This window comes from Passer domesticus, chromosome 13 (assembly GCF_036417665.1).
Source record: "Passer domesticus isolate bPasDom1 chromosome 13, bPasDom1.hap1, whole genome shotgun sequence".
In the NCBI taxonomy this organism is placed as follows: Eukaryota; Metazoa; Chordata; class Aves; order Passeriformes; family Passeridae; genus Passer; species Passer domesticus.
Window position 1 is genome coordinate 1,500,720 of NC_087486.1, and position 27,639 is coordinate 1,528,358.

General features: G+C 47.8%; 1 protein-coding gene across 5 annotated transcripts in view; it reads left to right on the forward strand.

The window, feature by feature from the left end:
• Nucleotides 1-9,533: 9,533 nt before the first annotated feature.
• Nucleotides 9,534-27,639, forward strand: part of CSNK1A1 (casein kinase 1 alpha 1) — a 31,301-nt gene continuing 13,195 nt past the window's right edge. For 3 of the 5 annotated variants that reach the window (XM_064388363.1, XM_064388365.1, XM_064388364.1), the window contains exons 1-5: nucleotides 9,534-10,038; nucleotides 10,813-10,919; nucleotides 21,264-21,390; nucleotides 23,172-23,270; nucleotides 25,665-25,748. In XM_064388363.1, coding sequence (XP_064244433.1) covers nucleotides 9,916-10,038; nucleotides 10,813-10,919; nucleotides 21,264-21,390; nucleotides 23,172-23,270; nucleotides 25,665-25,748 — 540 coding nt within the window. In that variant the 5' untranslated portion in view covers nucleotides 9,534-9,915. The remainder of the gene's footprint in view (nucleotides 10,039-10,812; nucleotides 10,920-21,263; nucleotides 21,391-23,171; nucleotides 23,271-25,664; nucleotides 25,749-27,639) is intronic. The other 2 variants (XM_064388366.1, XM_064388368.1) reach the window with 1 other exon arrangement.

Genomic DNA, 27,639 nt, shown 5'->3' on the forward strand with positions numbered 1-27,639 from the left:
TCCCCACCACGTCACATCAGAGCAGGGAGGGTGTTTTACTGAAGAGGAGTTTGTTGTGGAAAAACCCCAGCAGCTCATGCCATGGAATATAAAATGACAGCCAGGAATCCCAGTTGTGGTGGGACTGAGGTCTGCCAGCTCAGCCTGGTACAGCTCAGCATCCCCCATAGCTGTGGGGTTAGCCCAGCCTGGGTGCCAGGCACAGCTCAGCATCCCCCATAGCTGTGGGGTTAGCCCAGCCTGGGTGCCAGGCACAGCTCAGCATCCCCCATAGCTGTGGGGTTAGCCCAGCTCTGGCCGTGTGGAGCTTCCTGCCCAAGTGGCAGTGCCTGTCCAAGGTTACTCTGCCTGTCCACTGCTTCTGCTGAAAGCAGAGCTCCCCTGTGTGCCAGCAGCCATTGCTTCACCTCCTCCCTCCAGCCACAGGGTGGCTGCAGTGTCAGAAGGACGTGTCCATTATTAATGAGTCTCCATTATTAATGAGATAATGGCTCTTGCAGCTGCCCTGACTCACCAGCCCACGCCCCAGCTCCTCCCCAGGCCATGCTGGGGAGAGCCACCAGCCCTGACACCCTGTGCCAGGCTCCTGCTCTGGGCCAGGGGGATCAGGGACCACCCTGCAGGGATGGGGAAGGAAAGCTGGATTGTGAGATGTCCACCCAGGCCTCCCAGCAGAGCCCCTCAGGGACAGGGGAGGGCCAGAGGAAAAACCTGCCAGGCAGAGCAGTTGTTACAGGCAGGAAAGGAAGGGCTGAAATAAAGGGTTTGTTTTCACAGCTAGGGGATGTTACCTGTGGGGAGCCACTGAGTTTGTCCACAAATTATCTGGAAAAGGGCAGGGCCAGCAAAGTGACTGTGTTTGACACCAGCACCGAGCTCTTTGGGGCTGCTGGTCCATGTCCCTGAGCAGGGGACAGCCAAGGGAACTCAGGAAAGGACAGGGAAAACACAAAAAAACCCAGTCCTAACACTGGTAGCCCAGTGATAGACTCTGAGTGGTGCATCTCCTCTCAGGAAGGGAATCTTGGGGGTTGTGCTAAGTGATGATTTCAAAACGCCTGGAGCAGAGAAAGCAGAAAATCGACTGCTGGAAACGAGCAGGGAAGAAGCAGAGGATGAGAAAGGAAGCCCTGGCACCGTGTGAGCTGGGCTGTGCCCACGCTGAGGATGCTGCCTGCAGCTCTCCCTGCTTCCTTGTCTCCAGAGGGGTGTGGAAGGGGCTCAGGGAGGGAAGCAGGGGTGCCCCAAGCTCTGCAGCAACCTCTGCATGAGGAATGGCACCGTGGGCAGGAGAAGGGGTGTGATGCAGACCTGCCCTGCCTTGGGAGGCGTGTGAGGGCAGGGAGGCTGATTACTCACAGCTCTGCCCCTGCAGGAGTACAGCTCCAAACGAAACTACCCGGAGGGAAGTTTGGGACAAGGAAAAGGAAGTGGTTCTTGGTGCAAGGTGTAGTTAAACCGTGGAGCTCCCCGCCACAGGATGTGACAGATGCAAAGCATTTCAACAGGAACTGGATGAATTCATGGAAGAAAAATCCTTTGGGTTATTAAAGACAAAGAACCACCTCCTCTTCCTTAAGGCTGGAGGTCTGGGGGGAGCTCAGGGGATATTCCTGGCGCAAGAGCACTGCAAACATCTGCTGTGGGCCACAGAGTGTGGCTGAGCTGTGCCATGGCTGTCGTGCTGTCCTGAGATGGAGCCAGAGATCAGGAGCTTCCTGGGAACATGGCACACCACTTCCTCACCCGAGGAACGCTGGCACCTGTGCACCCCAAGGCTTGTTCACCTTGTGTGAACACTGAGCGCTCCTTCCTTCCTTCCCTTCTGGACTGAGACCTTTTTTGTCTCTCTGCGCAGGGGAGGCAGGTCCCACATGTCTGAATTTTCTTGAGAAGTTTCAAAAATTGAAAAATCTCCTCAAGAGAAGGCAGGTGGGATTCCAGTCCCAAGAGTGTGGCTCCACCAGCTCAGGAACATGGGCTTGCTGTGGGGGGACATTGTTCAGTCACCACACATTCTGGGGACACAGGGCACTCTGTGTCCCTCTGAGGCAGGGTCACAGGACACCTTGGGACAGCATGGGGACTGCCTCAGCCAGGATCCTGAGAGGTGATGACTCCTGGGCCTGAGTCACACGAGATTTTGGTCTGCTCCCCAGGTACTGGTGGGGTTTGGACTGAGCCAGCAGCACTATAATGGGGGTGGTTGTCCTGGCTGGGTGACATTTCTGTGCCAGGCATCAGCCACCACCCCACAGACCCACAGGAGCTGCTCAGGAGGGAGTGTGGCTATGAGAGCTCAGGCAGTGACAAATAATTCTGTCTGTATCTTCAGACCAGGCACAGGGCAGTGGCCAGCAGAGCTGTGTTCCCATCATGAAGCCACTCTGCAGCCAAATCTGGTCCCTGCAGCTCTGCAGCAGGGAGCAGTCCCTGCCAGATGTGCTGCCCCTCAGCAGAGGATGATGCAGAGGGAGGGTGCCATGTGTGTGAGCTGCAGTCGGTGCAGAGCACAAGGGAGGTTCACCTTGGCCCCTGCTGCTCCCACGTTTGCACTTTGGGTGTTTGTGGAGCACCCTGCTCTCCAAGGCACAAGGGCTGTCCCCCTGAGCAGCAGGTCAGCCCACAAGCTGCCTTGTGTCACAGAGCCCCGGCCCAGCTGTGCCCACAGAGCCACCCAGCTCTAGGGCTGAGGTTGGATGTCCCCATCTGGTGCCTGTGGGACCCCAGAGCCACTCCTGGGGTGCCTAAATACCGGCTGGAGTGTCCAGCACGGGCAAGACTGCAAACCCTGCCCTGTGCTGAGCTGAAATTCACTGAGGGCCCAGCAGTGAAGGAGCCCTTGGCAGGACTCGTTCCCAAGTGCATCCAGGCAGGACAGCCTGTTCCCCCTTCATCTGCTCGTTCTGCTCCTCCTGGAGGACCCACCTGTCCTGGTGCGCCAGGGGTTGGAGGGCAGGGCCTTGTGCATCAAGGGGCTGATGGATTCATCAGTGATATTTCCAGTGCTGCGCTGACAATTACATGTGATGAGCCTTTCCCCTTATCTGGCACTTTCCACCCTGTGCTCTTCCCAAACGCAAATGAGCCGGAGCTCGTGATGATCTTTGGAGGAGGGGAGAGAAAAAAATTCAGGCATCATCAAACAGCATTTCTCAGCTCATTGTTGGGCTTTTTTTAATCTCAGCAAGCATCAGCTTCTGAATGACCTGAAAAGCTCACCCATTGAGTAGAGAAGATGTTCAGGCAGGAAGGAACTTGCTTTAAAAAAAAAAAACAAACCACAACAGAAGGGACTGTGATGTCCTGACAGGGGAACTCAGCCTCAACTCCTGCTCCGCGTAATTTCTCCCCCAATGTGTAAAGAGATCCAGAGCACCCCAAAAAGAGGGTGATGGGGCCACTGGGACAGACCGTGCTCAGCTGGCTCCTGCCACTGGAGAGCAGCAGTGCCCAGCCAGCCCAGGCAGAGCCTGCAAGGGACCAGCTCAGGCACCGCACCAGCTGCTTTTGTTCCTCTTATCCTCCCCGGCATCCTAAACCACAGCACACGACATGTATAAACCCATGTTCCCTAAAACGGTTCAAGAAATTGCACTTAGGAGGATGATTTGCTCCCAGGTGTATCAGCTGTCATCCAGCAGCTGAATTATTTTGTGTTAGAGCAGACTCACCTCAGTGATTTGAACCTGACTGATTTAAGCAGCCACTGAGGAAATGTGCCTTGGCTGCCAAGTACCAGAACTCTGCACACCAGCAGGGTAATTAATTCAAAAGCACCAGAGAAGCTGCTGCTGAAGACTTCTCCACAGCACTTGACATGCAGTGAATCAGCTGTGCTGCCATTTACATCTTTTTGGGCCCATGACTCCTTCAGACTCTCTTTCCTCACCTCCCAGCGCATCCTCTCAAGCACTCAAAGCAATTTCAACCCTGACATCACTGGAAAGTTTGGGCCTCAGCTCCACACACTTTGCAGGAAAGTCTTCCAGGGAGCAAGTTCATATCTGGAGCTTCAGCTGTGCACTAACAACATTCCTGTGAATCATCCAAATTACTTGAAAATCCCCCTTTTCCTCCAGTACTTAAAAAAAAAGTATTTTAAAAATCCTTTCTCCAAACAGCCAAGAATATCCCAGGCTGCAGAATTCCCCTCTAACTTCTTACAGCTTGGAAGGGGCACTGTTGGTTCCTGGACACAAACACCTTTGGTTCAACCCAAGGAGTGCAAGAATGAGATTTGTGCCACTGTCCCTGCCTGCTCCAGGCTCTGTCCCAAAGCCATGTCCCATCTCCAGGGCCTGCTGTGCCCTTTCCCTGCAGGAGGCTGAGCAAGGCACGATGGCAGTGGGTGCTGGGATCTGCCTGGAGACACAATGAGGTCAATATAAAGGTCTGGCATTAGTCGGGGAGCCTTGTCCCAGCCTGGTCCCTGCTGTCCTCTCCTGCAGCAGTGCTGGAGATGAAACCCCATCATTTCATGGCTGCTCACATCCCTGCTGAGGCAAAAAGGCATCTCCTGTGCTGGCTGTAACTACAGGGGCTGACAACTTTCTGAGGGTTGCATGCAAACACTTAAAGCAGGCGCCCTTGCCAAAAATAATGGTGCCTCTTGCCTCGTGCCAGCACTGGCATTGAAGCTTTGCGCTGGGATCCAGCCTGGCAAAGGCTGCCAGTGTCAGACTGTTCCGGAAAAACGGAGTTATTTTCAACCTGGAGCAGCTCCCTGGGCTGGCTCCCCACAGCCCTGTGCCAGCGCAGGGGAGGGAGCCCCAGCAGGGCAGGGACAAGTGGCCGTGGCAGGGGTGGCCAGCAGCTCCTCTCTGCGTGCCCTCGGCGTGGGTGGGTGTCAGGCAGGACACTGCCCGTGGAATGTGGAGGGACAGGATCCCTCCTGCCACCCTGCAACGTCCTGGGGAGCCCCAGGTCACCCTGCTCTGCAGGAGCCGCCTGAGGGCCAGGAGGGTTTGGCAAAGGCAGCTGTCCTTGGGCAGGAGTGTCCAAGGGTGAGCTGCCTCACACCGGGGCCCAGAGCAAGGCTGCTTTGGTTCCTGCTGGCACAAGCTGCTCCTCTCCAGCCCTCTTCCCAAACACCATAAGCTCTGCTAAAAATAGCTGGGTGCAGGATGAGCTGAGGTCAGCTCCGAGCTGGAGGCAGGGGCTCAGGAGGGAGGGCAGAGGTCCCTGGTGTGAGGTGTGGGCAGATGCCAGGGCACAGAGGGTGTCCTGAGCAGGAGCTGCTGGCACTGCACGTCTGGGACCAGAGCTGACTGACACACAGCCCTCAGTCGTGCCAGAAGCTCACGTGCTCCTCCTGGCAAAGAGCAAAGGGATTCTGAGGTGATTTTGGCAGCCCAGGACTCAGTGACACCCATTGGTGGTGTCTTGGTTTTGTTCCCACCTGGATTTTGCTCACTTAAGGGAAAATGGGGTAAAATTGTGTTGGGTTCTCCATCTCTCTGAGACAATAAACATTTCAGAGAGCAGATCAGAGCTCGGGCTGAAGATGAGGGCTGCTCACACTGGAGGCCTGGTCATGCAGCAGGACTTCTGGCCTGCCTTTTGGAAAGGGAAGAGAGAGCATTTATTCCTTTCACTCTCCCAAGTGATGCAGATAAAAAGATGTTTTCTTTGTCTCAGTGGCCCTGAAAGATGTAGAAAATAAATGGACAGGAGGTTGGGAATTCATGGATTCTCCCTCTCTCTCCTGGTGTCTGCAGAGCTCCTTTCCAGGCAGTGGGAGATGTTCCTTCAGTTTTCCAGCTGACACCTCCTGTCTGTTGTTCTGCCATGTCACTGCCAAGCTGGGACAACCCTTGAACTGTCCCCTGGAGCTCCATCAGGGTCACCAGCCTGGCAGAACATTAATCCAGAGAAAGCACTGGAAGAAACCATTTGGAAATTTTTCTGTAGGTTTGGAGAGCTGAGCTGACCGTGGGGGCTCTGCTGACCTGCCAGAGCTGGGCACTGAGAGGGTGAGTGGGAGGGAAAGAAGATGAAGAAGAGAGACCACCCTGTGTATGAGCAGCAGTGAGACCTGGGGTCAGCTCAGCCTGAAATTCCCCTTCCAACTGACATTTTCAGGGCTGTTTAATTGGAATTTTAAACCAAATATCTGGATGTGGAGATATCCCCTGGACAAGGAGCTGTCCCCTGGACAAGGAGCTATCACCAGACACAGAGCTGTCCCCTGGACACAGAACTGTCCCCTGGACAAGGAGCCATCCCCACACATAGAGCTGTCCCCAGGACACAGAGCTGAACCCACACACAGAGCACAGAGCCATCCCCACACACAGAGCTGTCCCCAGGACACAGAGCTGTCCCCTGGACAAGGAGCCATCCCCACACACAGAGCTGTCCCCACACACAGAGCACAGAGCTGTCCCCAGGACAAAGAGCTGTCCCCAGGACACAGAGCTGTCCCCTGGACAAGGAGCCATCCCCACACACAGAGCTGTCCCCACACACAGAGCTGTCCCCAGGACACAGAGCTGTCCCCAGGACACAGAGCTGTCCCCGGCAGGCAGGAGGTGGCAGCATTGCCTAGCCCAGCAGATCCTGCTCTCCTGCATACCCGGGCATGGGGCTGTATCCTGGCCCAGGAGCTCCAGACCTGTTTTTCCAGCTCCTCCAAGGATACGTGACTCAAGCCAAACGCCTCCCAGCTGCCCAGATCCCACTCAGAGCAACCATTAAACACAGCCCCAAAGGGCGACAGAGGCACATCAGCCCTGAGCTGTCTGCAAATCACAGGGGGCACCTGAGGACACGGGGCTCTGCTTGCAGGGATGGCTGTGATGTTCGAAGATACCTCATTTGCCCTTGAAGCTCCAGCCCCCTGAAGGAGTGTGTGATGCATCCCAGATCCCCCACACGAGATCCACAGTCCCTGTGAGTGACAAGAGTGTGGATATTCTTGCCTGCACAAATGCTCCCTGACAGAGCCGAGGTGGGAATGAGTTGGAGGCCAGCTCGTTCTCGGAGCATCGTTTTCCTTCTGGTGCATCTGGCTGATTTTGAGTCATTTGCATTTCAATTTTTTTCATCAGAGACGCAGAGAGAGCTGTAGTAAAACCTTGGATTTAAGCTCCCTGAAACACAAGGGGAACTTGGAGATGATATTTGCCATGCAGGGCACTGCTGAGTGCCAATCCTCCCTCTCCAATCCTCCCGGTCTCTCACTGTGGAGTCATCTGGAGCTCACTGAGTCCACCACAGGAAGAAACTCAGGAAAATCACAGATTTCCCTTCCTGCCTCACAGCCAGATGGACACAATCCAGGGCTCTTTTGCACTTGTGCAGGCAGAAAGTGTTTTTACCAAGCTAGAAAGCAACATGGTGAGTTCAAGAGCTTCTTCCACTGTGTGAACGCTGTTCTTTGAGAGAACTCCTCCACCTTCATATCCTACTGATATGTCCTAACCAGGACCTCTCAATCTCACTTTTCTCCAAAGCAGTCAGCTATTAAAAAAAAAAAAAAATCCATGTGTAGACAAGTCTTAAAATCCATATTTTTATTATTTCCATGGCTTTGGGTGCACCTGGGAAGCTGTTTCTGCCTGCCTGCCTTCAAAGCAGACACCCTGAGTAGGCTTTCCTTCTACTTGCATGAGCTACATTACTGGAGGAGCTTTCTCTCTCCTGCAGACTGAATCATTTCCCAAACGCAGCCCTGCACGGCAGAAGACGCCGCTGTGACAGGGAGTGATGATGAGTCACCGGGAACTCACAGTTTGGTGTTCCTGCAGAGGGAAAACTCACCGAGAGAGAGCGAGGGGGCAACGCGGGAGATGTCACTTGTGACAGACAGCAAGGACCAGCCCCTGGAGCACGAGCTGCTGGGTCACGGTGACCCTGGCCAGGAGAGAGCCGGCTCCAGGGGCCACGTGAAGGTGGACGCTGCAGGGACAAGGGACGTGGCTGTGGTTCTGCTGGCAGTGCCCTTGTCCGGGTGTCACGGGCTGCTCCTGGCTCCTCACCTGCAGTGGTTACCCAGGGGCTGCACTGCTGGGCACGGCACAGGCCCGGGGTGAGGGCTGGGGGCGAGCCGAGGGGCAGGAAGGGAGATGGAGCAGGGTGTGAGGGGCTGAGGGGCAGGGAAGGGAGATGGAGCATGGTGTGAGGGGATGAGGGGGAGTTATGGAGCAGGAAAGGGTGATGGAACATGATGTGAGGGGCTGAGGGGGAATTATGGAGCAGGAAAGGGGGATGGAGCACGGTGTGAGGGGATGAGGGGCAGGGAAGGGAGATGGAGCACGGTGTGAGGGGATGAGGGGGAGTTATGGAGCAGGAAAGGGTGATGGAGCATGGTGTGAGGGGATGAGGGGCAGGGAAGGGAGATGGAGCATGGTGTGAGGGGATGAGGGGGAGTTATGGAGCAGGAAAGGGTGATGGAACATGATGTGAGGGGCTGAGGGGGAATTATGGAGCAGGAAAGGGGGATGGAGCACGGTGTGAGGGGATGAGGAGCAGGGAAGGGAGATGGAGCACGGTGTGAGGGGATGAGGAGCAGGGAAGGGAGATGGAGCACGGTGTGAGGGGATGAGGAGCAGGGAAGGGAGATGGAACACGGTGTGAGGGGATGAGGGGCAAGGAAGGGAGATGGAGCACAGTGTGAGGGGCTGAGGGGGAATTATGGAGCAGGAAAGGGTGATGGAGCATGGTGTGAGGGGATGAGGAGCAGGGAAGGGTGACGGAAGACTGCGTGCATGCACAGGAACAGCTCAGCACCAGGATCCCCCCATGGATACTGGGAACAAGAGGCTGTGGATTTTAGAGAATCACGGATTTGCTGGGGTTGGAAGGGACCTCTGGAGCCGGTCCAGGAACAGGGGGCACGGGGATGCATCCAGGTGAGTTTGGGATGTTCCAGAGTGAGAGGCTCCACAGCAGCCCTGGGCAGCAGTTCCAGGGCTTTGCCACAGTCATGGCAAGAATCTCAACATGCCAGGATGGTTCGGGTTTGAAAAGATCTCCCGACCATCGAGTCCCACCTGTGACCAATCCCCACCTTTCCACCCAGACCAAAGCACTGAGTGCCCCATGCAGCCTTTCCTCAAACACCTCCATGGAACGAAGCTGTTGTGTATTTATTTATCCACGAGCCAGCCCGTTGTCATCCACACAGGCTGGGGCCTGGGCTTTGAGAAGAGCCTGGCAACAGCACCACACGAGAGGTGGCATCTCAGTGCTGGATGACCCAGCTCCAGCCCCTGTCCTGTCGCGGATCCCCGGTGCCTCAGGGCCCGGGGCTGTGTGAGAGCGCGGACACCGCAAAAAAAACCCCAAGCACCCCCCGCCCGCTGCGGGCGCCTGCCCCTTTAAGAGCGAGTGAGGGCACGTCCGCTCTCCCCGCCCTCTTCCGCCCGGACTGCCGGAGTGCTGCTGTACACATGCGCACGCCAGCAGCTCACCCAATCACCGCCCCAGGCTGGAGGGCGGGGCGCCGGCTGAGGACGGTGATTGGTGTAGCGTCTCCAGGGGGCGTGGCTGTGGCGGCATCGCCCCGCCCCGCTCCCAGCGCACCCCGCGCGGTGAAGAAGCGGCGGCCGCGCGCCGGGGGCATTTTGTGTCGGCGGCGGCGGCTCAGGCACAAGATGGCGGCGGCGGCCGAGTGAGCGGCCGGCGGCCGCCGCGACCCCGCGAGTCCCCCCCCTTTCCCCTCCCTGCTCGCACAAGCACCTCGGGGGCCGCTTCTCCTGTTTCTGGAGCGCGCCGAGAGCCGGGGAGCGGCGCAGAGCCGCGCAGGGGGGGGCGCCCGCCCGAGGGCCCCGGCTGGAGCTGAGCGCGGGGACCGTCCTTGGTTGCGCCGCTCTCCCCCCACTGCAGCCCCTCTCCCCTCCTCGGGGGCGGCCGTAGAGCCCTCGTTATCCCGCCGAGCCGGCCGGGAGGGCCCGAGAGCCGCCCCTCGCCATGGCGAGCAGCAGCGGCTCCAAGGCCGAGTTCATTGTCGGAGGCAAATACAAGCTGGTGCGGAAGATCGGCTCGGGCTCCTTCGGGGACATCTACCTGGCCATCAACATCACCAACGGGGAGGTAAGGGCCGCTCGCAGTGCCCCCTCAGCTCCCCGGGGGCAGCCGGGCACCAGCTCCGAGCCCCACCTGCCCCCGGCTGTGCCCGGGGTGGGCTTTTCCTTCTCCCGAGGGTTTTCCTTTCCCCCTCTTTCCCCTCTGCCAGGGGATTTATTCTCTCCCTTTTCCCCGAGGGTCTTCATCCCCCCCTCCCTAGCGAGGGTCTTGCTCGGTGCCCCTTCCATAGCGGGGTTCCCCCACCCAGCACTTGGGAGAGGAGAAAAGAGGCGAAAACCATTGTGGGAAAATATGTTTAAACGTGTTTGTGTTTTGTGAGTGGCCAAAGTCGTCGTCCCTCGCCCGCCATTCATCTCCTCCTCCTCTGCCTCAGCTGGGGAACACTTTGTATCTCGTTTCATCAACACTAATAGAAACAAAGAAGATCCCCCCTGTTTTTCCAGCTTTTCCTTTGGGTTTTTTTTTTTCTTTTCTTCCTCCCCCTCACGGCTCTGAGCTGTAAAGAAGAAACACCCACGTATGTTCTTCCTCACTTAAGTGGTTCTGAAGACTCCACATCTCTAGCTCAAATGCATGACCCGGGATGGATGTTGATGTACAAATCACCGCGACGTGGATTTTGTCGGAAGACGCCACAAAACGCAGCACGTCGAGCTGGGAAATAAATAAATATATACCCGAGAGCGTTGGCATCGGGGGTGTGTGGGGGATGTGGAAGTGCTGTGCCCCTTGAGGCTCGCTGGACGCTCTGCCCTGACTCCCTGTTCCCTCTCACTGCAGGAAGTTGCTGTGAAGTTGGAGTCCCAGAAGGCTCGGCACCCCCAGCTGCTCTATGAAAGCAAACTGTACAAGATCCTGCAGGGAGGAGTTGGCATCCCACATATACGGTAGGACTCAGCCGCGTGTGCCAGTGGCCTTTCTGTGCGGTCGGCATGACTTTTTTTGTCATGCTTGTTACTGTATATTGACTGTTTTATACTTTGTAGTGTGAGGCAGGGCACTGCCACGGAAATAAATTTATCCGTGCAGGATTGGGGGTGTTCAAGGGGGAAATGCCCCATTCCAAGCTCTCCAACTCGCTGGGTTCCTCTGGCAGACCTGCTGGCTGTATAGAGAGCCAGACACCCAGCAAGAAATCCTCATGGCCATTAGAACAAAGTGAGAGGAGGCTGTTTCTCCGAGAGGCAGAGAGTTGGGAGCCGGCCCTGGAAATGGCTGCTTTCTTTTGTTGCCTCTCTCTCTCTCTCTTTTTTTTTTTTTTTTTTTTTTCAACATGTCTTCCTGCTCCGCTCAGAAAATGGCGGCTGGACGTGATTAACCCTCCCCCTTCTCCTGGTGGGACAAGGGACGTGCTCGGGCTTGTGCCTTTTTTCCTTTCATAGTTATGAGCCGCCAGCAGCCTTGAGACTGCGGAGAAGCTGGAGCAGGAATGAAATGGCAGCGGCTCCTTTCTGCTGCCCGCAACAGATGCGTCACCAGCCTTGCCGTGGGGATTAATCCCTCCCAGTTCCTCATTATGCGGCTCCTCGCTTCAGTATTCCGACTGAAACTTTCGGCAGGGTTTCAGAATTTCCTGATCTGGCAGAAAATCGCTGGTGCAGGGTCCCTGGAGGGGTTATTCCTCCTGGGATTATGGAGGTGTTACCCTGGGGTAGTGCCCAGCTCCGGAATCTGGGCGTCAAAGAGTTACATGAAAGTTCACTTTTCTCCAGTGAGACTTTTGACAAGTTGTTCCTTTTTTTGAAACTTTGTTAATAATTGTTTTTAAAGTTAGTAATTTTTTTTCCTTGACACAATGGCCTAAAGGATTTTTGTTCCTTGAGCTTCACAAAGTATTTCAGTTTAGGTTCTGTGTCAAACTGTATATTCCATTTAATTTAACCCTTCCTGACTTTGTACAGGATGAACAGTGACATTCAGGGTCTGTTTTAAAGTTCTCACGATGACATAGCCCAGATTCTGTATTAATTTGGACAAAGCCTAGCACAAATCTGCATTTCTGAGGTTAATAGCTCCCTCCTCCCTCCCCCCAAACACAACTGGCTCTGATCCTGAGTGTGAGCTGGAGGAGACAGTGTTGTCCTGGCCATCTGTCCTCATTCACTCCAGCCTTTTGCAGGGACACAATCAACATACCTGAATTAAACACTTGCAGCTTCAACAGAGTTGCTGGTGTGAAAACAGATGCAGTCTTTCTTTGAGAATACAGTTTCATTCTTTTCTCAAATGTGGCTGCCTTTATTTCACAACTGAAAGAATAGGAATTGCATTTTGGAAAGCTTTCATGGTGTAGTTGCATGCTAAAACAGGGATAACTGGGAAAACAGCCAGAGCAAGCAGATATCAGGTGTTTCATCACAGAACTGGAAAAGCAGGCATTCTTGAACTACTTTTTTGCAAAGTAAATGGGTGAGTGGTGCTATAATGAGGCCAAGTTGCAAATTTTTGGCTTTTCCACTGAGATACTGTTTCATTTCTTGTATTTTGTTAAAATGCCCTGGGAAATACTGATACCTTGTATGCTGAGAAACTTGCCTCTAGCTGCAACTGCAGCTTTCCTCTGTATTTGGTATTTTTCTTCCCCCTAAAAATAATATGAGATCCAAAAAAATTGAGACTGGATAAATGAGGCAACACTCACCAAACTGATTCATGGACTCATTGTGCTGAAGGCTGTCAGTCACTCCTTTCAGGTTCTCACAACATTAATCTTTGTAGTATTTTTCTAGAAAAGTGTCTTTTTGGAAATACTTTTCAGAAGCAGCATTAATTGTAAATCTATTTTTATGTGCCAGATGCTCCTTGAGAGGTTTCTCTGGGCTGCTGGTATTGGTTTGGTGATGCTTGAGAAAATCCAAACCAGCATTCTTGGGTTTATTTTCTTTAAAGATGAAGCTGACTAGGGGAGCAGCACAGTTCTTGTGACAAATATTCAAATGTCCTGTGTTTAGTAGGAGCAGAATCCGTGGTGCTGTGAATCCAAGTCAATACTTAGGTCACTTTGCATGTGTCACTGATCATCCATTGCCACCATTGTGTTATAATAATATGCTGTCACATGGGAATAAGCTGTGCCTGGCTCAGTGTATTCACAAGTTGAAGGAAAGTCAATACATTTGGTAAAATTTCTGTAATGTGACACCTTTGAACAGCAGCAGCAGCACAAGAATTTGATAGGAAAGGAAGGAATCATGCCAAAATTTCCCCATTGCCATGCTTTATAAAACTCAGTCCACTCAGTTGGACACATCAACATGAGAATTGGTGTTCCTCACTTGGGAGTGATGGGCTTTTCCTCTGTTTTTCACCTACTTGAGTGATGCACTGGCCAAGATCAACTTCCTGGCAGTTGCATGATGTGACTTTGCCTCACTCAGTGGTCTGTGCTGTGGCTCTGTGACTCACAGATAATAAATGAGATAATAAATGAGATTTGCATTGCTCATTCACTGGGGCTCCTGTTTCTGAAGTGAGTTCTGCCTTTAGATGTGATGGCAACTTAGAATTACAAGAATGTGTCTAGAGTGTCACTGAAGTTACCTGGAACCAAACAATTCTTTTTGCAGCCTTTAAGGTTAATTTGAGTGACTTTCTGGCTCATTGTAAGAAAGTAACAAGCAAAATTCTCAGTTCTTGGGTTAAAAGTTGAATATTTCTGTGGGGTCAACAGTGGGCCTTCACCTGTCATGGAAGTTGAACAAGGGTGCTTAATTCCACTGTAATAGAACATGTTTGTACAGAAAATAGGGAAAAAAAGAGATTAGAAATTTTATTCTCTGAATATTCTAAACCACTTCAGATCTTTAAATTTGCTGCTTATTGTTTCCCAAAGAGCAGCAAAGTTTCTGAAATTAACCCCTACATTTCACAAAACCCTCATTAATACTCAAAAAAGGAATTAAACTATGTTTTATTCTTGATGTTCAAATTTTGCTTAATTATTAGTTTAATTTTTCCCAAAAGGCTCTTGAACCAAGCTTTAACATTGTGACAGTGTGCTGTGCCCTTAGGACAGCATGGCCAGGCCCCAGCATTCTGCTGGGCTTATTCCCATTGTTCTCCCCATCAGCTGCCCTTTGCTGCTTTTCCTCTCTTTTTTTTTCCTCTTTTTCAGTGACAAAGCATTTTGAGCTGTAATCTCGTTAACTGGGCACTGATCCTATTAGTTGGGACTCTCCACCTTTATTCCCCAATTCCTGGTGCTGCCTTGGAGGAATGCAGCACAGCCTGTTTGGTTTTTGGGTGTTTGTCCACAGAGTGACTCTGCTAAAGCTTTATTCACAAAAGCAATCATTCAAATTACCTGGGACAGCAGCTCTTGGGTTTTTTGCCATTTATGGTGCTCATCAGCTATTGGTTGTATCCTTGATGAAGATCAGCTATTTGTAAATTAAAACCAAAAAGTTACTGACTTAGTGTTTTGTGAGTGGGTTTTTTTTTTTGCAAAGTTTCCTTGCAAACTGAATAAGTCCGTCTCCACATTTCTCAGTTTTTCAGTGCAGCACTTGCAAATATTTTGATGTTGAGAAATTCAGAGAGAAATTCTCAATTGAGCTGAGTTTTCTGGAAAAAAATTATCAGCAATATTTGTGCTTCTCGTTGATTGCTGCCATGTTGCTGAATAATTATTAACAACAGAATGTGCCCTTATAAATCTTCATTAAATACTAGCTGTGATGGAAAAATGTGGTCAGGGTTGGTAATCCAGGAGTTATCACAACCAAGTTTGCCTTAAGCACTCGAAATGTTGATTTTTAGCAGTGCTTGAAAAGCTGTAAATACACCTCTCAAACACCTGCATTTTTAACTGTTTTCTCCGTAACTTCCTGCAGCAGAAAACCCCCAACCAACCCCCAAAAAACCCAAACCACCATGAGAAAAACACTCTCTAACCCCACTCCAGGAAAAAAAAGGTTCTATCAATAAATCCCACTATTAATTAACTTTGTTATTAGTTAGTCTGCATATTGAAGGGTAGAACCACCTGATGGGTAACTGGAAGCCTCTTCTTGTGCCTCTAAATAAAATGGAAGATACTATTTTAAATGTATAGTTATGGTTCCTTTTTTAAGAAAATAAATATATGTAAATAAAATTTATTCCCTGTTTTCTACCAAGCTAAACTCTTGTCTTAGTTGGGCTTTGTGGATTTTCTCAAAGCATCCAAGAGAGACCAAAGTTAGAATTTTTTTTCTCTTTGCCTTAACTCAGTGAGGTCAGTGCTACTCCAGATTGAAACAAATAATCAGCAGACACAATACTAGAATATTCCTTTCCTCAGTGATGTTGGATTAATGGTTCACCTTCTCACTGAGCTGCAGCTCCTGCCTTCCCCCAGGTGCTGGTGGAGTTTGTGGCAGAGCTCAGCAGAACAGGGAGCTGTGTGTGTGCACATCTCCCTGGGCAGATGAAGCCTCCCCCTTGCTGGGGGGATGAGTTGTGCTGGCATCCTTCGTGGGTTGCTCAGAACTGTACAAAAAGTGATCCAGAATTTTATTTATAGAGTGGAGCCAGTTCCATAGCGTAGGGTGTTCATGGCTGTTTCTTTATTTAGTGCTTGGGTGGCCTAATTCATGCTCTCCATGGCAACTAACGTTAGGTGACATCTGCTAAATATTGCACTTCAGGATTTCAGTCATGCCATGCTATGTGCAGTTCATTTCTATTACTCCTAGCTGGTTTGAAATTAAGTGCTTTTCTAGTTTCAGGGGAGATAAAGCAGAAATATAAAATATGTGTCAATTTAGGAATGAATCTCTGATGGATTACCTTCCTCTTGTGTGTTGCTTCAGTGTAAGACTCAGTGGATTTTTACAGGCATAATTCACTTTCCAGTTTGTCTGCACTGTCATTATTTGTCAGGAGATGTCTGTGCTGAGAACATGGGAGCAGGAATGTCTGAATCAGTCAGGTGCAACATCACAACTTTCTAGGCCAGCAGGGCAGTGCTCATGATTGTGTTGTTGGACACAGAGAGCTTCTGTGCCTGAAGATAAAGCTTGGACCACAGGCAGCCAACCACCAGTTCTTTTTTCCCTGATTTTTGTAAAAAACCTTTTCCCATCCTCCTGTATCTATGAGGAATAATTCCATAACTCCATAACTGCCCTGCTGGGCTGTTTGAGTAAATGATTGCAGAGGTCACAGCCCTCCTATTTTTCCTGCTTGTGCCCTTGTTGGGATTTGGGTTTCCTTTCCTGAGCTGGTGACAGGGCTTGCAGTGATCCCAATTCCCAGTTCTGTGTGGAGCAGCTGCCCTTTTCCTGGTGGGATAAGCTGGCATTTCTCAGGGATATCAGAGCTGTGTAATTACAGGGAGCTCAGTGTTTTCTCTTTAGCCCCATCATCTGACTAATGCCCAGTTCAGAGACTTTTGTGTGAGTGACTTAGGGCTGGCAGGGTTGGAATACAGTTCCAGAGTGTTCACCACATCAGTGCCATTTGGATTTCTGTGGGATGTCTGAATCCTTTGTGTGCACGAGGCTTTCCAGACTTGCATATTCCCCCTCATGTGCCTGCTGACTTGTCAAACTTACTAATTAGGTGATCTCAGGTAATTCTGTTAGCAAGTTCTTTCCAGCCTGCTTTTTCACCTTACATTTTTGTTCTGACAGCTTTTTAATCCATCTTACTTCTTCTGATAATCTCCATTTCTGTCACGAGAGCTCTTTCACTTGTTGCTTGAAAATACAAGTGCTGAGAAACTTAATTACATAGGATTACACAGACTAATCACAGTGTCACACACCATAATTTATAGAAGTGGTAAAAGTTTATGTAATGTCAAAGAAGTCAGAATCACCCTTTTTGTAATGGGTATAAACGTTTCTGGAAGTGGAAAGGCTTGAGTTCAAATATTCAGTGTTGGAAGAATTGTCCTTCCCTGCAGTGAAGCACCAGGAAATGTTTTTTGTCTGACAAAATTCCAGCCTCCTGTAGCTGGGTGTGTAATTCCAGGTTGCCAGAGCCCCAGGGGGAGTAGCCAGTGATGGAGCTGGCAGGAGCCTGTAGTGGAGGATGGCTTACCTGGCAAAGCAGGTGTTGATGGAGGAGAGCTTTTATTAAATTGGAACAAAATGGTCTTGTCGTGGTTTGTCTGCTGGTGGGAACAGTTTTTTGTGACATTGAGCTCATGTTCTTTTTTTTTTTTTTGTATAAGCTGTAGGCAAAGTGAGTTTATTGCCTCTGTGTCTTCAGAATTCTGGGATTTGGGGTTTCCTTGCCAGTGGCTTGCAGCTGTCATTTACTAATTCAGTCATTTCCTTCATCTTGATCTGAATTTTAAAAAAATTATTCATTATTTTATTTTTTTAAATGTGAATCTTCTAAATACTTTTATTTATTTCTCACACATTTTGGGTACTTTTGCTGGGTTTGTTACCCTGTTATAATTATTGTAATTGCCAGTGTAGTGAATGAAACTGCTGGTTATTGACTGGAATTGTGTGGGTGACACAGTGCTGTGAAACTGGGCTGGAATTTCATGGCCTCTGTGATTCTGTTAGCCCTTCACCCCTTCCTCTGCTGTTTGCCTAGTTCTGTTTGACCCTTTCAAAGAAAGATGTGAAAAAATACTATTAATAACCAAATGAAATGTTTTCTCAGGTAAAACAAATAAAAAATGCAAACAAAACCAACCAAGCTGTTAAAAAACACTTCCTCAAACATTTCTTTTGTCCTTGACATTATTTATAAATTACGCAGTTGCTGAAATAGAAATCATTGATTTTTTGAAAGATGCAGCTCTGAAAAGGCAAAAGGATTTTAAGTTTGGGTAGAGCTGACTGCAGTGTTTGCCACCAAGTATTAGATATGCATCAAGACTTCACTTCCTTGTCTCAAGGTTAGCAAAGAGAATTTAGAACCCACCCATGTCAGCTCAAGTAAACATCCACTTGGCATGTGACCTGACATCATACCTGCTTTATTGTGTGTTCTTTGGAAACGAAACACTTTCAGTTGCTGGGTGGTGTGACTTGGATGTTCCCACAGAGCTCAGACACTGAAATCCAAGAAGTTAGAAAATTTCAGCTTTGTGTTTATGCCGGGGTTATAGAGCAGGCTCTCAAACCACATGATTTGGAAACTTGGTGACGTGTCCACTCTTGGTCTTTCACACAGACAAGTCACTGCAGTCACATTCGGGTCACTGTGCTCAGCCTTTAACCACGCTCTGATAGAAAGCTTCATAAAAGAGGTTTACTGTATTCTGACTAACTGGACCAGTTTGATTATATAGCTTTAAACAGGGAAGGGAGAGTGATGAAGCATTTTCCCCTGGGAGCTTGGGCACACCTTGAAGCTCAAGGAGGTTTGTGACATCTGTATCAGATGTTTGTGTGACACTGCCTGCTCAAGGGTACCCTTAACTATTCCTCATGATTCTGTCCTGTTCATGTTTTGTGTAAGGATGTAAAGCTCACTAGGAGTCAGTTAGAGAAAGATGAGGAGTTTTTCTGGTAAATCAGCTTCTCTTCTTGAAATAATACATTGTATGGAACTAAATCAGAGTAATTACCCACCCAAAATGGCTCTCAAGTAGTTCAGTCTCTTGCTGCCACTTTTTACTCCCCTCCACAGCTCTCCTTACTTAAGATGTGTTGCTTCATGAGGGGAAGCACTCCAAGTGTGCAGACAGAAGTCCATGGGTCTCTCAGACGTGTGGGCACACTTGTGCTCTGAGATGCCAGTGCCACCCAACAGTTGCCCAGGGCTTTGTATGAATCATTCCCTCATATTAGTAGATAATTCCAAGTTGCCCAGCTGATGCATAGAAGAACTTGTGAAGATCTCTTTTTGGGACACCAGCATTTATATATCCTAACATCCAGGTTCTCCTAAGAAAAGCCAAGACTTCTAAAGTTCTTTCATTCAGAGCTGCCAGTAGTAGCAGCTCTTACACCTTGAGTGGACACGATGTTGCTTTACTTCGTAATCCCATTTTCCCTGGAAACGTTCCAAGGGAAATGAAAACTTACTTGGGAGTGTTAGCAAAGTAAATAAAACACTGATACCTTGGAAGAAGTTGCAGTTGCCAGCAGTGAAATGAATAGGTGTGTCACAGTCTTCAGTGAGGAATTACAGGCAGGTAAATGTGAAAATGAAATATTAAGAGGTTCTGCCTTATTTCTTTGTCTTGGAGAATTGAATGTGCTTTCCACCAGAGCAGAGTGGTCAGGAGATGAGAATTCTTGTTCATACATAGAAATAGGGCAAACAGGGGTTGTGCAATCATCCTGAATTACTGCACTTACTCTGCACACAGATCCCTGTGGAGGAACAAAAAGGTTTTTAAAATGTGCCTTGCAGGGTGGGCTTCCTTTGCAGCAGCTTCACCTTGTCTGTGAGGCTGGGGCTCAATTTTCTTAGCTCCACTGAAGGCTGATCTTTGATCTTTTTCCCTTCACTGCATCTCTTGGGCACTGAACCATTGCTGTGCTGAACAGTTACACTCAGCAGCTCAATTAGAATTCCATCCCTTGAAGAAAATAATACTTTATCTAGATCTTGATTTACTCCTCAGAATTCTTCATTTCAGCCCATTGCTCTCTAGGTTTTTTTTTCATCAACAAACCTAAATTTCATAGGACAGAATACCTAGGCAGGTCATTCGCTGCAATTTTCATTACTTTGGGTGACCATAATGTTTCATTTTCACCTGTGACCCCTGGAGTTGTTAACAGAACTGTTCTGTTGACATTTCATTTGAATGATTGCTTTCAAAATACATATTTTCTGCATCCCATTTTGATGCAGAGAATGAATAAAGGTCTTAGACTGATGTGTAAAACAGGGAATGTGAGCCACAGCTCATATAGAACTTTAATCAGATTTATAACAATGCAGGAATGAAGGGCGTGGTTTCTCCTAGGATCCAGACAGTGGGAAGGTACAGGCCAGTAGTTCCTGAAACAAATCCAAATATAGAATCTTTTCTCTCTGGCTTTGTAAACATTTTATTTTACTATCCCAGCTAAGCTAAGCTTGGAATCCTGTGGGTACCTAGGAGTTTGTTGACTTTATCAGTGGTAACTGTTTTCCAGACAACCCTGCATTGGTGTGCTGGAGTCATTGCCTAAAGTGGAAATACAGTGTCTGGACAGATATTTAAGCCCCAGCTGCTACTTTAGCTGAATCTGGAGTTATTTTTTTTATCTGCATGCTCTTATGAGGCACATCCTTGGGGTACCTTGTCTGTGCCACTGTTGGGAAATTAAAGGAAATTCTCCCTGGGCTGCTGGCAGTAGGTCCTTGATGTAAGGACCAGGAGCTTAGAAAAGGCAAAATTGCAGCATTCTGATCAAACAGGTGTCCTGTCAGCTTCAAAACAGTTTGTCACACGCAGCTGTCATTCACTGTGGTTATCTGGGACATGCAGGACTGGAGAGGAGAATATTGCAGCCCTGTCTTGCAGGGGTGGAGAGTCACAGCTGAGAGGTGCAGGAGTCCAGGGGGTGACTCCAGGGCTGCTCAGAGCTTAGGTGGGGACATACCACCCCCAGCTGCAATAAAGCAGGGCTGTGGTGGAACTGTTAAACATCCATGGAAGGACTTCTGCTTGTCCTCACAGCATTGTTAGCCTTTATTTTTGTCCAAAATGGATGTATTAGGCACTTAAAAGTTACTATCATAATATAGCTGCAATTAATATTTTATTATGTTTCTACTTTTGCTTTTCTGACACCAAAGTGCTGCTTTCTCTCTGATATTAAAAACCTGATAAAGAGCCTTTATATTTGACTTAATTGGAAATAGAACTTGATTGGCATTTTATAAATTGAGAAATAAAATTAAAGAGTATGTGAGTGAACTGATTTGGTCAGACCTGAAAACAAAACCTAAGGCATGTCAAGATGGTTTTGTGAAGAGAAATGATGCAGGAACATTGAGAGTAAGGTGTCCTGCAGAGGAATTTCAGGCCAGGTATTGCACACACCTCTCAGTGTGAGGACACTGCTGCTTTGGCTGCATTTTCCTTCTGGTGTTTGGTATTTTGGTTGTTGAAGTGGAGTGGTGTTTTCTCTTCAGGGAAGATTGCCAACTTGTGTGTTCTGGTTTGTGCTCAGACTTTTGTTTCCAGTAAAAATAAGATATTAGCAGCATTAATTTCTCATTAGCTTTCAAGATGGAACATTAGTCAGCAACATGCTCTTGCAGCTGAGAGCACTGAGGGTACCCTGGACTGCATCAGGATTCCTGCTAATAATGCTGGATCATTTCCTTTCTTGCAGGTGGTATGGTCAAGAAAAGGACTACAATGTTCTAGTCATGGATCTTCTGGGGCCCAGCCTGGAAGACCTCTTCAACTTCTGTTCTCGCAGGTTTACCATGAAAACAGTACTCATGCTAGCAGACCAGGTAAGTGCACAGCGGGGTGGGAGCAGTGCAGAGCCCGGGGGTTCCTGCACAGGGGGGTAAATAATTGATGCAGTGCTTTAGACACCAAGTGAGCACTAAATGAGGGCAGAGTAATGGTGGTTTCTGGGTGCTCTGCACCGGGTGGGAGGGCATGCAGCTGCCAGCTCCTGTGTGCTGCTGCTTTAAGGGCAGCTTCATTAAAATATTCAGACTCATTTGGGTGGATTCACTGCCAATATCACCACGGGGGCTGTGGTAGTGGGGCTGAAAGAGTCTCCAGTTGTGGGAGATTGTGATTCAATGGGACCTGTGGTGACAACAAGTCTGTCCCTGTGCTCTCACACCCTCCTGTAGCCTCCAGTGATGCCTCAGGTTTGAGCTTTTATATTTTTCAGATTCTGTACTGCCTTAGTGTGCAGTTCTGAGCTTCATATTAGGGGATGGTGAGCTTTCTTCACAGAGTAGGGGACAAAACAATTCCTTCTCTAGCTGGGACCAAGGACAAATGATCCAAGGCATCACTAGGACCAGACAGTGAGCTAATAATAAATACCTGCCTTGCTTGTTTGGTGCTCACAGGCAGTTCTTAAAGCTGTTAGTGGAGATGCCACTCTGCCTCCAACATAATCAAGGCCTCTAAAACTCTCTTAAGTCTTTTTTTATAGCAGTTGGTGTTTTTCCAACTTGGTCATGAGAATACAGCATCTGAAATGAGCAGCCATATTTATTTCTTGCTGCTTAATAAATGGCTTGATTGTGCTTCCTTCAGCTCCTTGAAAAGCACGGAGGGTTTTTCAAGTTGAATTTTTCAATGGTAGTTGAAATTTCATCTAATATTACGTAAGAGATATCAGTACCAAGTTGTCACTCAGCCAGATGCTCGTAGAATCCCAGGCTGCTGGCCAAGGAAGCTCAAGGCATTTATCTGGATTCAAGGTCAGCTGGCCCTGTTCTCTGCTGCCCTGGGAGGCTGATGTGCTTGCTTTAGAGAGCCATTTGCCTGCTCACTTAGCCAGAGCCTGGGTGTGACAGCATCTCCAGGGAGTCCACCAGGGGTTTGTGGTGTTCCTTGGGGTGATCAGCATTAATTAGCTGGGAACCAGGCAGAAATGGGGGATAGCAGTGCTCAGAGGTGGATTTGGGGGCACAGTCCAGCAAACAGCTGGCAGGGGTGTGATGTAACAACTCAAGGCTGCAAGAGGAGTGTTTGAGGAGCTGCAGAGCTGTGCCACATAACCATGGGCTGTGATCTCACCCACAGGAAATGGGTTGGCCCTGTATGATGACACAGATGTGCCAGAGCTTCTCCATGTCTCCAGATATTCTGGGATCAGGGTGGCCTGGATATGGCAGGATGGGCTACCATCGAGTTGTGACTTGCTCCAGGAAAACTGTTACCTGAAAAGTCATGTTTGATGAATGAATAACCAGATGAATGAGTAACTGGGACAGGGGGAGGGAATGAGCTTTAAAATTGGCTTGTGGTAGCTATAAAAGCTTTGTAATAATGAAAAATATTACTTTTTAATAGGATGCTATCGTTAGAAACATGAACTTCAATATCTGGGAATTATTCGGGTATTTAATCTGCCAGTTTCTGACCAAGATTGTGGAATTTTAACATAAAAAAGATAGCATTTAAAAAAAATGGTTTTCATTAAGCAAATACATAAACTGAAGTTGCAGAGGAAGATAACACTAAAAATTCATGCATTCATTGAAAGTTTAATGAAATGTCTTGCTCTCTTTGAAATCTTACATGTTGCTGGTTTTTTTTACAGATGATCAGTAGAATTGAATATGTGCACACAAAGAATTTTATACACAGAGACATTAAGCCAGATAACTTCCTAATGGGTATTGGGCGTCACTGTAATAAGGTTAGTCCAAAGCTCTTTGTTTCCAAGCTGCAGAGGGAATGCCTGTGTGATTTGATTCCAGCTGCACAACTTTTGTAAAATCCATTGCTAAAACTGCTATTTTGGATGCTAAACCACAGTTCTTGGGTGTGAGAACTTGGTTTTCTTGGTGTCCCCTTGTAAACACTGTGGGTCTCTGACCCACCCTGGGAGATGCACTTGATTGCAAGATGATTTCTGGACTTGCAACAAGCTTATAAACTAACCCTAGAGAACACTTGACTGCTTCTCTCAAGATGTCTGCTGTCATAGCATTTTATTCCTCTATGATAAAGTCAAATCTTATCTTTGGCTTTGGGGCTGACCTCCTAGGATGAAAACAATTTGTGCAACGTGGGAGCTCCTGAGCTACCAGTCAGCAGGGCATTAAACCTTGCAGTGACAGACTGGAAAAGTCTCTTCAGCCATCAGAATTGTGGATAAGACCAAGAGCCAACATGCAGATGCCTTTATAAATAAGAGAAATGATGCAATTATGTTGATGGAAAACTGTTAAGCTGTAGAATACCTGCTGTGCAACAAAAATTTTGTCTCAGTTTACTTTGTGGGGGAAAAAAAAGCTGAGGGTGGGTGGGGGGTGGGCTGAGGTTGTTACACTTTTTGGGATGGGTAAACATAGTCAGAAGTGCATGTTTCCTGCCTGGAAGGCAACTTTTTCATTTTATTTTTAGTTTTCTTGAGTGAAATATGCTTAATCCTGCAATTTGTATGTCGAGCTCGGGCAGACAGGCAGCATTGGCAATGCATTAAGCATGCTACTGATTAGAAATTAACTTCAGGACAAATGTACGTGATCAAGCTGTTTATTGGAAGCAAGATTCCCACTTATCTTCTCTAGATGCCATCCCAGGATGTCTCATCTGGTTAGGCACTACCAGTAATCAAAATGTTTACCTTTGTTTGCCTGTATGAATGCCAACTTCAGGGCCATGAGCATTAGAAGGGGAAAGCTTGGAAAATGTGAGATAACAGCTCTTGTCTGAAGAGGTGCAATGCACTGAGTGTTTAGAGACAACCATTGTTGGAAAAGCTTGTAATTCCAGCTGAAAGGCAGTCTTTATGTAATCCTGTTGCTGTTAAACTTTGTTTGTTCCCAAGTTTCATACTTTCACTCTGTACAGCTCTATTTTTCTCTGCTGTGTTGAGCAGTTTAGGCTCCTTAATTCTCTGGCATGACTCAAAGTAGAACTTGAAAACTTTTATTTTGGTTTTTTCCTAGTTTTAGTTTCTGATTTCCAATTGTTCTTTTTGGGCCATTTTTCTGTACTTTTGCACAGTCATGCTAGGTTGGCATTGCTGCACTCCAGTTCATCTTGGTGTGGATTAATGGCCTAGAAATTGCTGCTCTGCTTACTTTAGAGAAGGAACACATTAGATTTGCATCAGCTGAAATCAAAGACAAAATTGCCTACAAACCATTTGATTTTTTCCCCTTTAGGGAGCCCTACAATGATATGGTGGTAAAGCACTGTGGGCATGGGCTTCACTTAATGTTTCAGGGGGTTAGGGAGTTAGTTCCTGACCCAAGTGCAAATTAATAGTTTTACATGAGCAAAATATAGAATGGGTTCCTTCAGTCTGGAATCCAGTGCTTTTTCTAGAAAATATTTGCCACCATACAATATTTAATATTTCTTTTTGTAACCAAGTTTAGTTTTGGGGTTTTTAGAGATGACTCTACACAGTTCAAAGAAAATCAGCCACAAAGACTAGAACAGCATGGTAATCTTGTTCCAGTAGCTTCCTGTCAGTTATATTTAAAAAAAAAAAATTTAAATTGATTTTTTTTTCCCCAAATTTTAATTTGGTGATTGGGAGAAATTTTGCTCCCACCTTAAAAAGATGAATTTCCAGCTCTGCTAGAAATAAGCCCTGCATGCTTATGAAAGTAAACTTTAAGGTGACTAAATGCCTTCTACCTCTTCCTTACTGAAGATTTACTTTTTCTAAATATCTTATGGGGGAAGGGCAGTTTACGGAACCAAAGGCTGCTTTTGTAAGCAAAAACTTGAATTTCCTTTTTTAATAGAGCCAAATGTCACCATTGCTATCCCTGGTTAAGGCAGTGCCATTTTGGAGCGGCTCACAGTTGAAATTTACCTTGACCCATCTGTCAAATTTTCTCCTTGGAAAAAAAAAATAAATAAAATAATACTACTACAAATAATCAAAATATGACTGAAAAAAAAAAGATGGAAAGCTAGAGTTTTTTGGCAAAGTCCAGTGCTTGGTGGAAGAAGGATGGCATTTGGCTACCCTGTTCTTGAACGCCTCGGTGTTGCCTGTCTGCGCCGGCCAATGTTGCAATGTAAGCAAGACTGTTTGATGCACTGCCACCCTCTATTGTTTGTTCAGTGTTTAGAATCTCCAGTGGGGAAGAGGAAAAGAAGCATGACTGTTAGTACTTCTCAGGACCCATCTTTCTCAGGATTAAACCAGGTCTGAACTGTCTCCTATTCCAACCTCAACCCCAAATTCATGTGCTTTATTTTTGTTTTGGTTATTTTTTTTTGTTTGGTTTATTTTTTGTTTTTTATTTTGTTTTTCTGGAGAATGTAGACCTTGCAAAAGCACCTCTTATGTTGGCATTATTCAGACATACTTGGCAAACATGTAACATTACTAAGATGTTTCCCTGTGGCGCTTGTTTAAATTGTGGAATTATTTCTAAACTTTGGTAGGGCTAAATGTACGTGCTTGATTTCAGGTGCAGGTTTTATTTGTGGTCTTTCCAACTCAAAAGGCAATCTCCTAAAAATGTGCTGAAGGATAGACATGAAATAGCAGGGCTCCTGCTTGCCTTGCTGGAGCTTTCCTGCAGTTCCTATGGATGCATGTGGAGAAGTTCTGTTACCACTTCAGCCAGACTCCTCCCCGTGCAGTTTCCTTTCAAAATCACCCCAAATGTGTAATGAAGACTTAATATTTTCATCCATTTTGCTTAAAAACTGAAATTACTCCAACAAGCTGTGTCTTGGAGAAGCAGGAGCTTATCTTGTAGTGTCTAATGTCCCATTTCTGACTCTTGAAGAGAAGATGAATTGCAGAGAGAGGAAGACATTTGCCAGCTGGTAGCAAGACAGCTGGAAATTGCTGAATATGAATCACTGCTCAGGAGCTTGGCCATTGGTGCACAGCTTTCCACAGCAGTCTCCATGGATTAAATCCCAGGCGGATTCCTGCTGTACACAAGCTGACAGGCTTCTGTTGTCTGCTTCTGAAACTTTCTTATCAGAGGCACAGACTTTGATCTACTTCTCTAGTTGCTCTTGGCAAAAATCGTGCCCTACTTCTCCAGTTTCCTGCTGATAGTGCAACAAACAGAATGAAGGTGGTGTGAGGTTATCTGGGAGCTGGCACTGGGACGTTCTGTGCTCATCCAAATTGGGCTGTGCCTCCCAGCTTCATTCTTTCCAGGAGGGGCTCACTCCTTTGCCTTCGACCCATCCACAGGGAAATACAGACTGATCCTGAGCTAGGGAGCAGAGCAAACTTCCCCAGGGAAGCTGCTGCTGTGAAATAACAGCCAGTTACAGGTCTGTGTTGTGGACCAAATCAGAAAATGAGGGATTGCATTCGAGCTCAGGCCTTGCTTCTAGGAAAGTCAGAGCAGAGCAATCACGTAAGGCTTTATTCTGTCTGCTTTGGGATTCAATATCAAATATTTCCTGGCATATCAGCTGATTTCCTGGTAGCTAGGGAATATGGCCATGCTCACTGTAGTGGCTGCAGCACAGCCAAGACCCGCACCTTGCTGAGCTGTCTGAGCAGTGGAGATGATTTAAAAACTTGGGTTTATGTCCCTTGCTCCAAGCATTCTGGGCTTTCAGGATGGCTTTCACCTGAACAGCAGATGTGGCACTGCAGTGCCTTGTGTTTGCATGCAAATCGTGGCAAGACTTCAACCCCAGGTTTTCTGCTCTGACACCAGTAGTTTAAGAGGATTTTAGCTTTGCTTTTTCCTGTCTAGGCTACTGTAGTTGGCAAATCTTCTTGAATCAGAATTCTGAGCCATAGCTACTCTGCAGTTCAGAAACTTTCAGTATCTTGGATACTTCATACAGGGTTGATCTTCTCAGTTCACAGCACTTCCAGTGTGCCAGTGACCCCCCATTTCAGCCTTGGATGTATCTTAGTCTCCAGTTTGCTTTTAAAGATGTGTCTTCAGTTCTGGAGTCAGCTTTAAGGTGATACTGAGTTGGTTTTTACCGAGACTTAATCAAACTTTAAATGTCTTCTTTCCATCACGTTCTGCCCCCACCCAAATTACTTTTGCAGCACTGGTCAGTCTGTAGGGATTGTAGTCCTTGATCCTGTAGCATTAATCCAG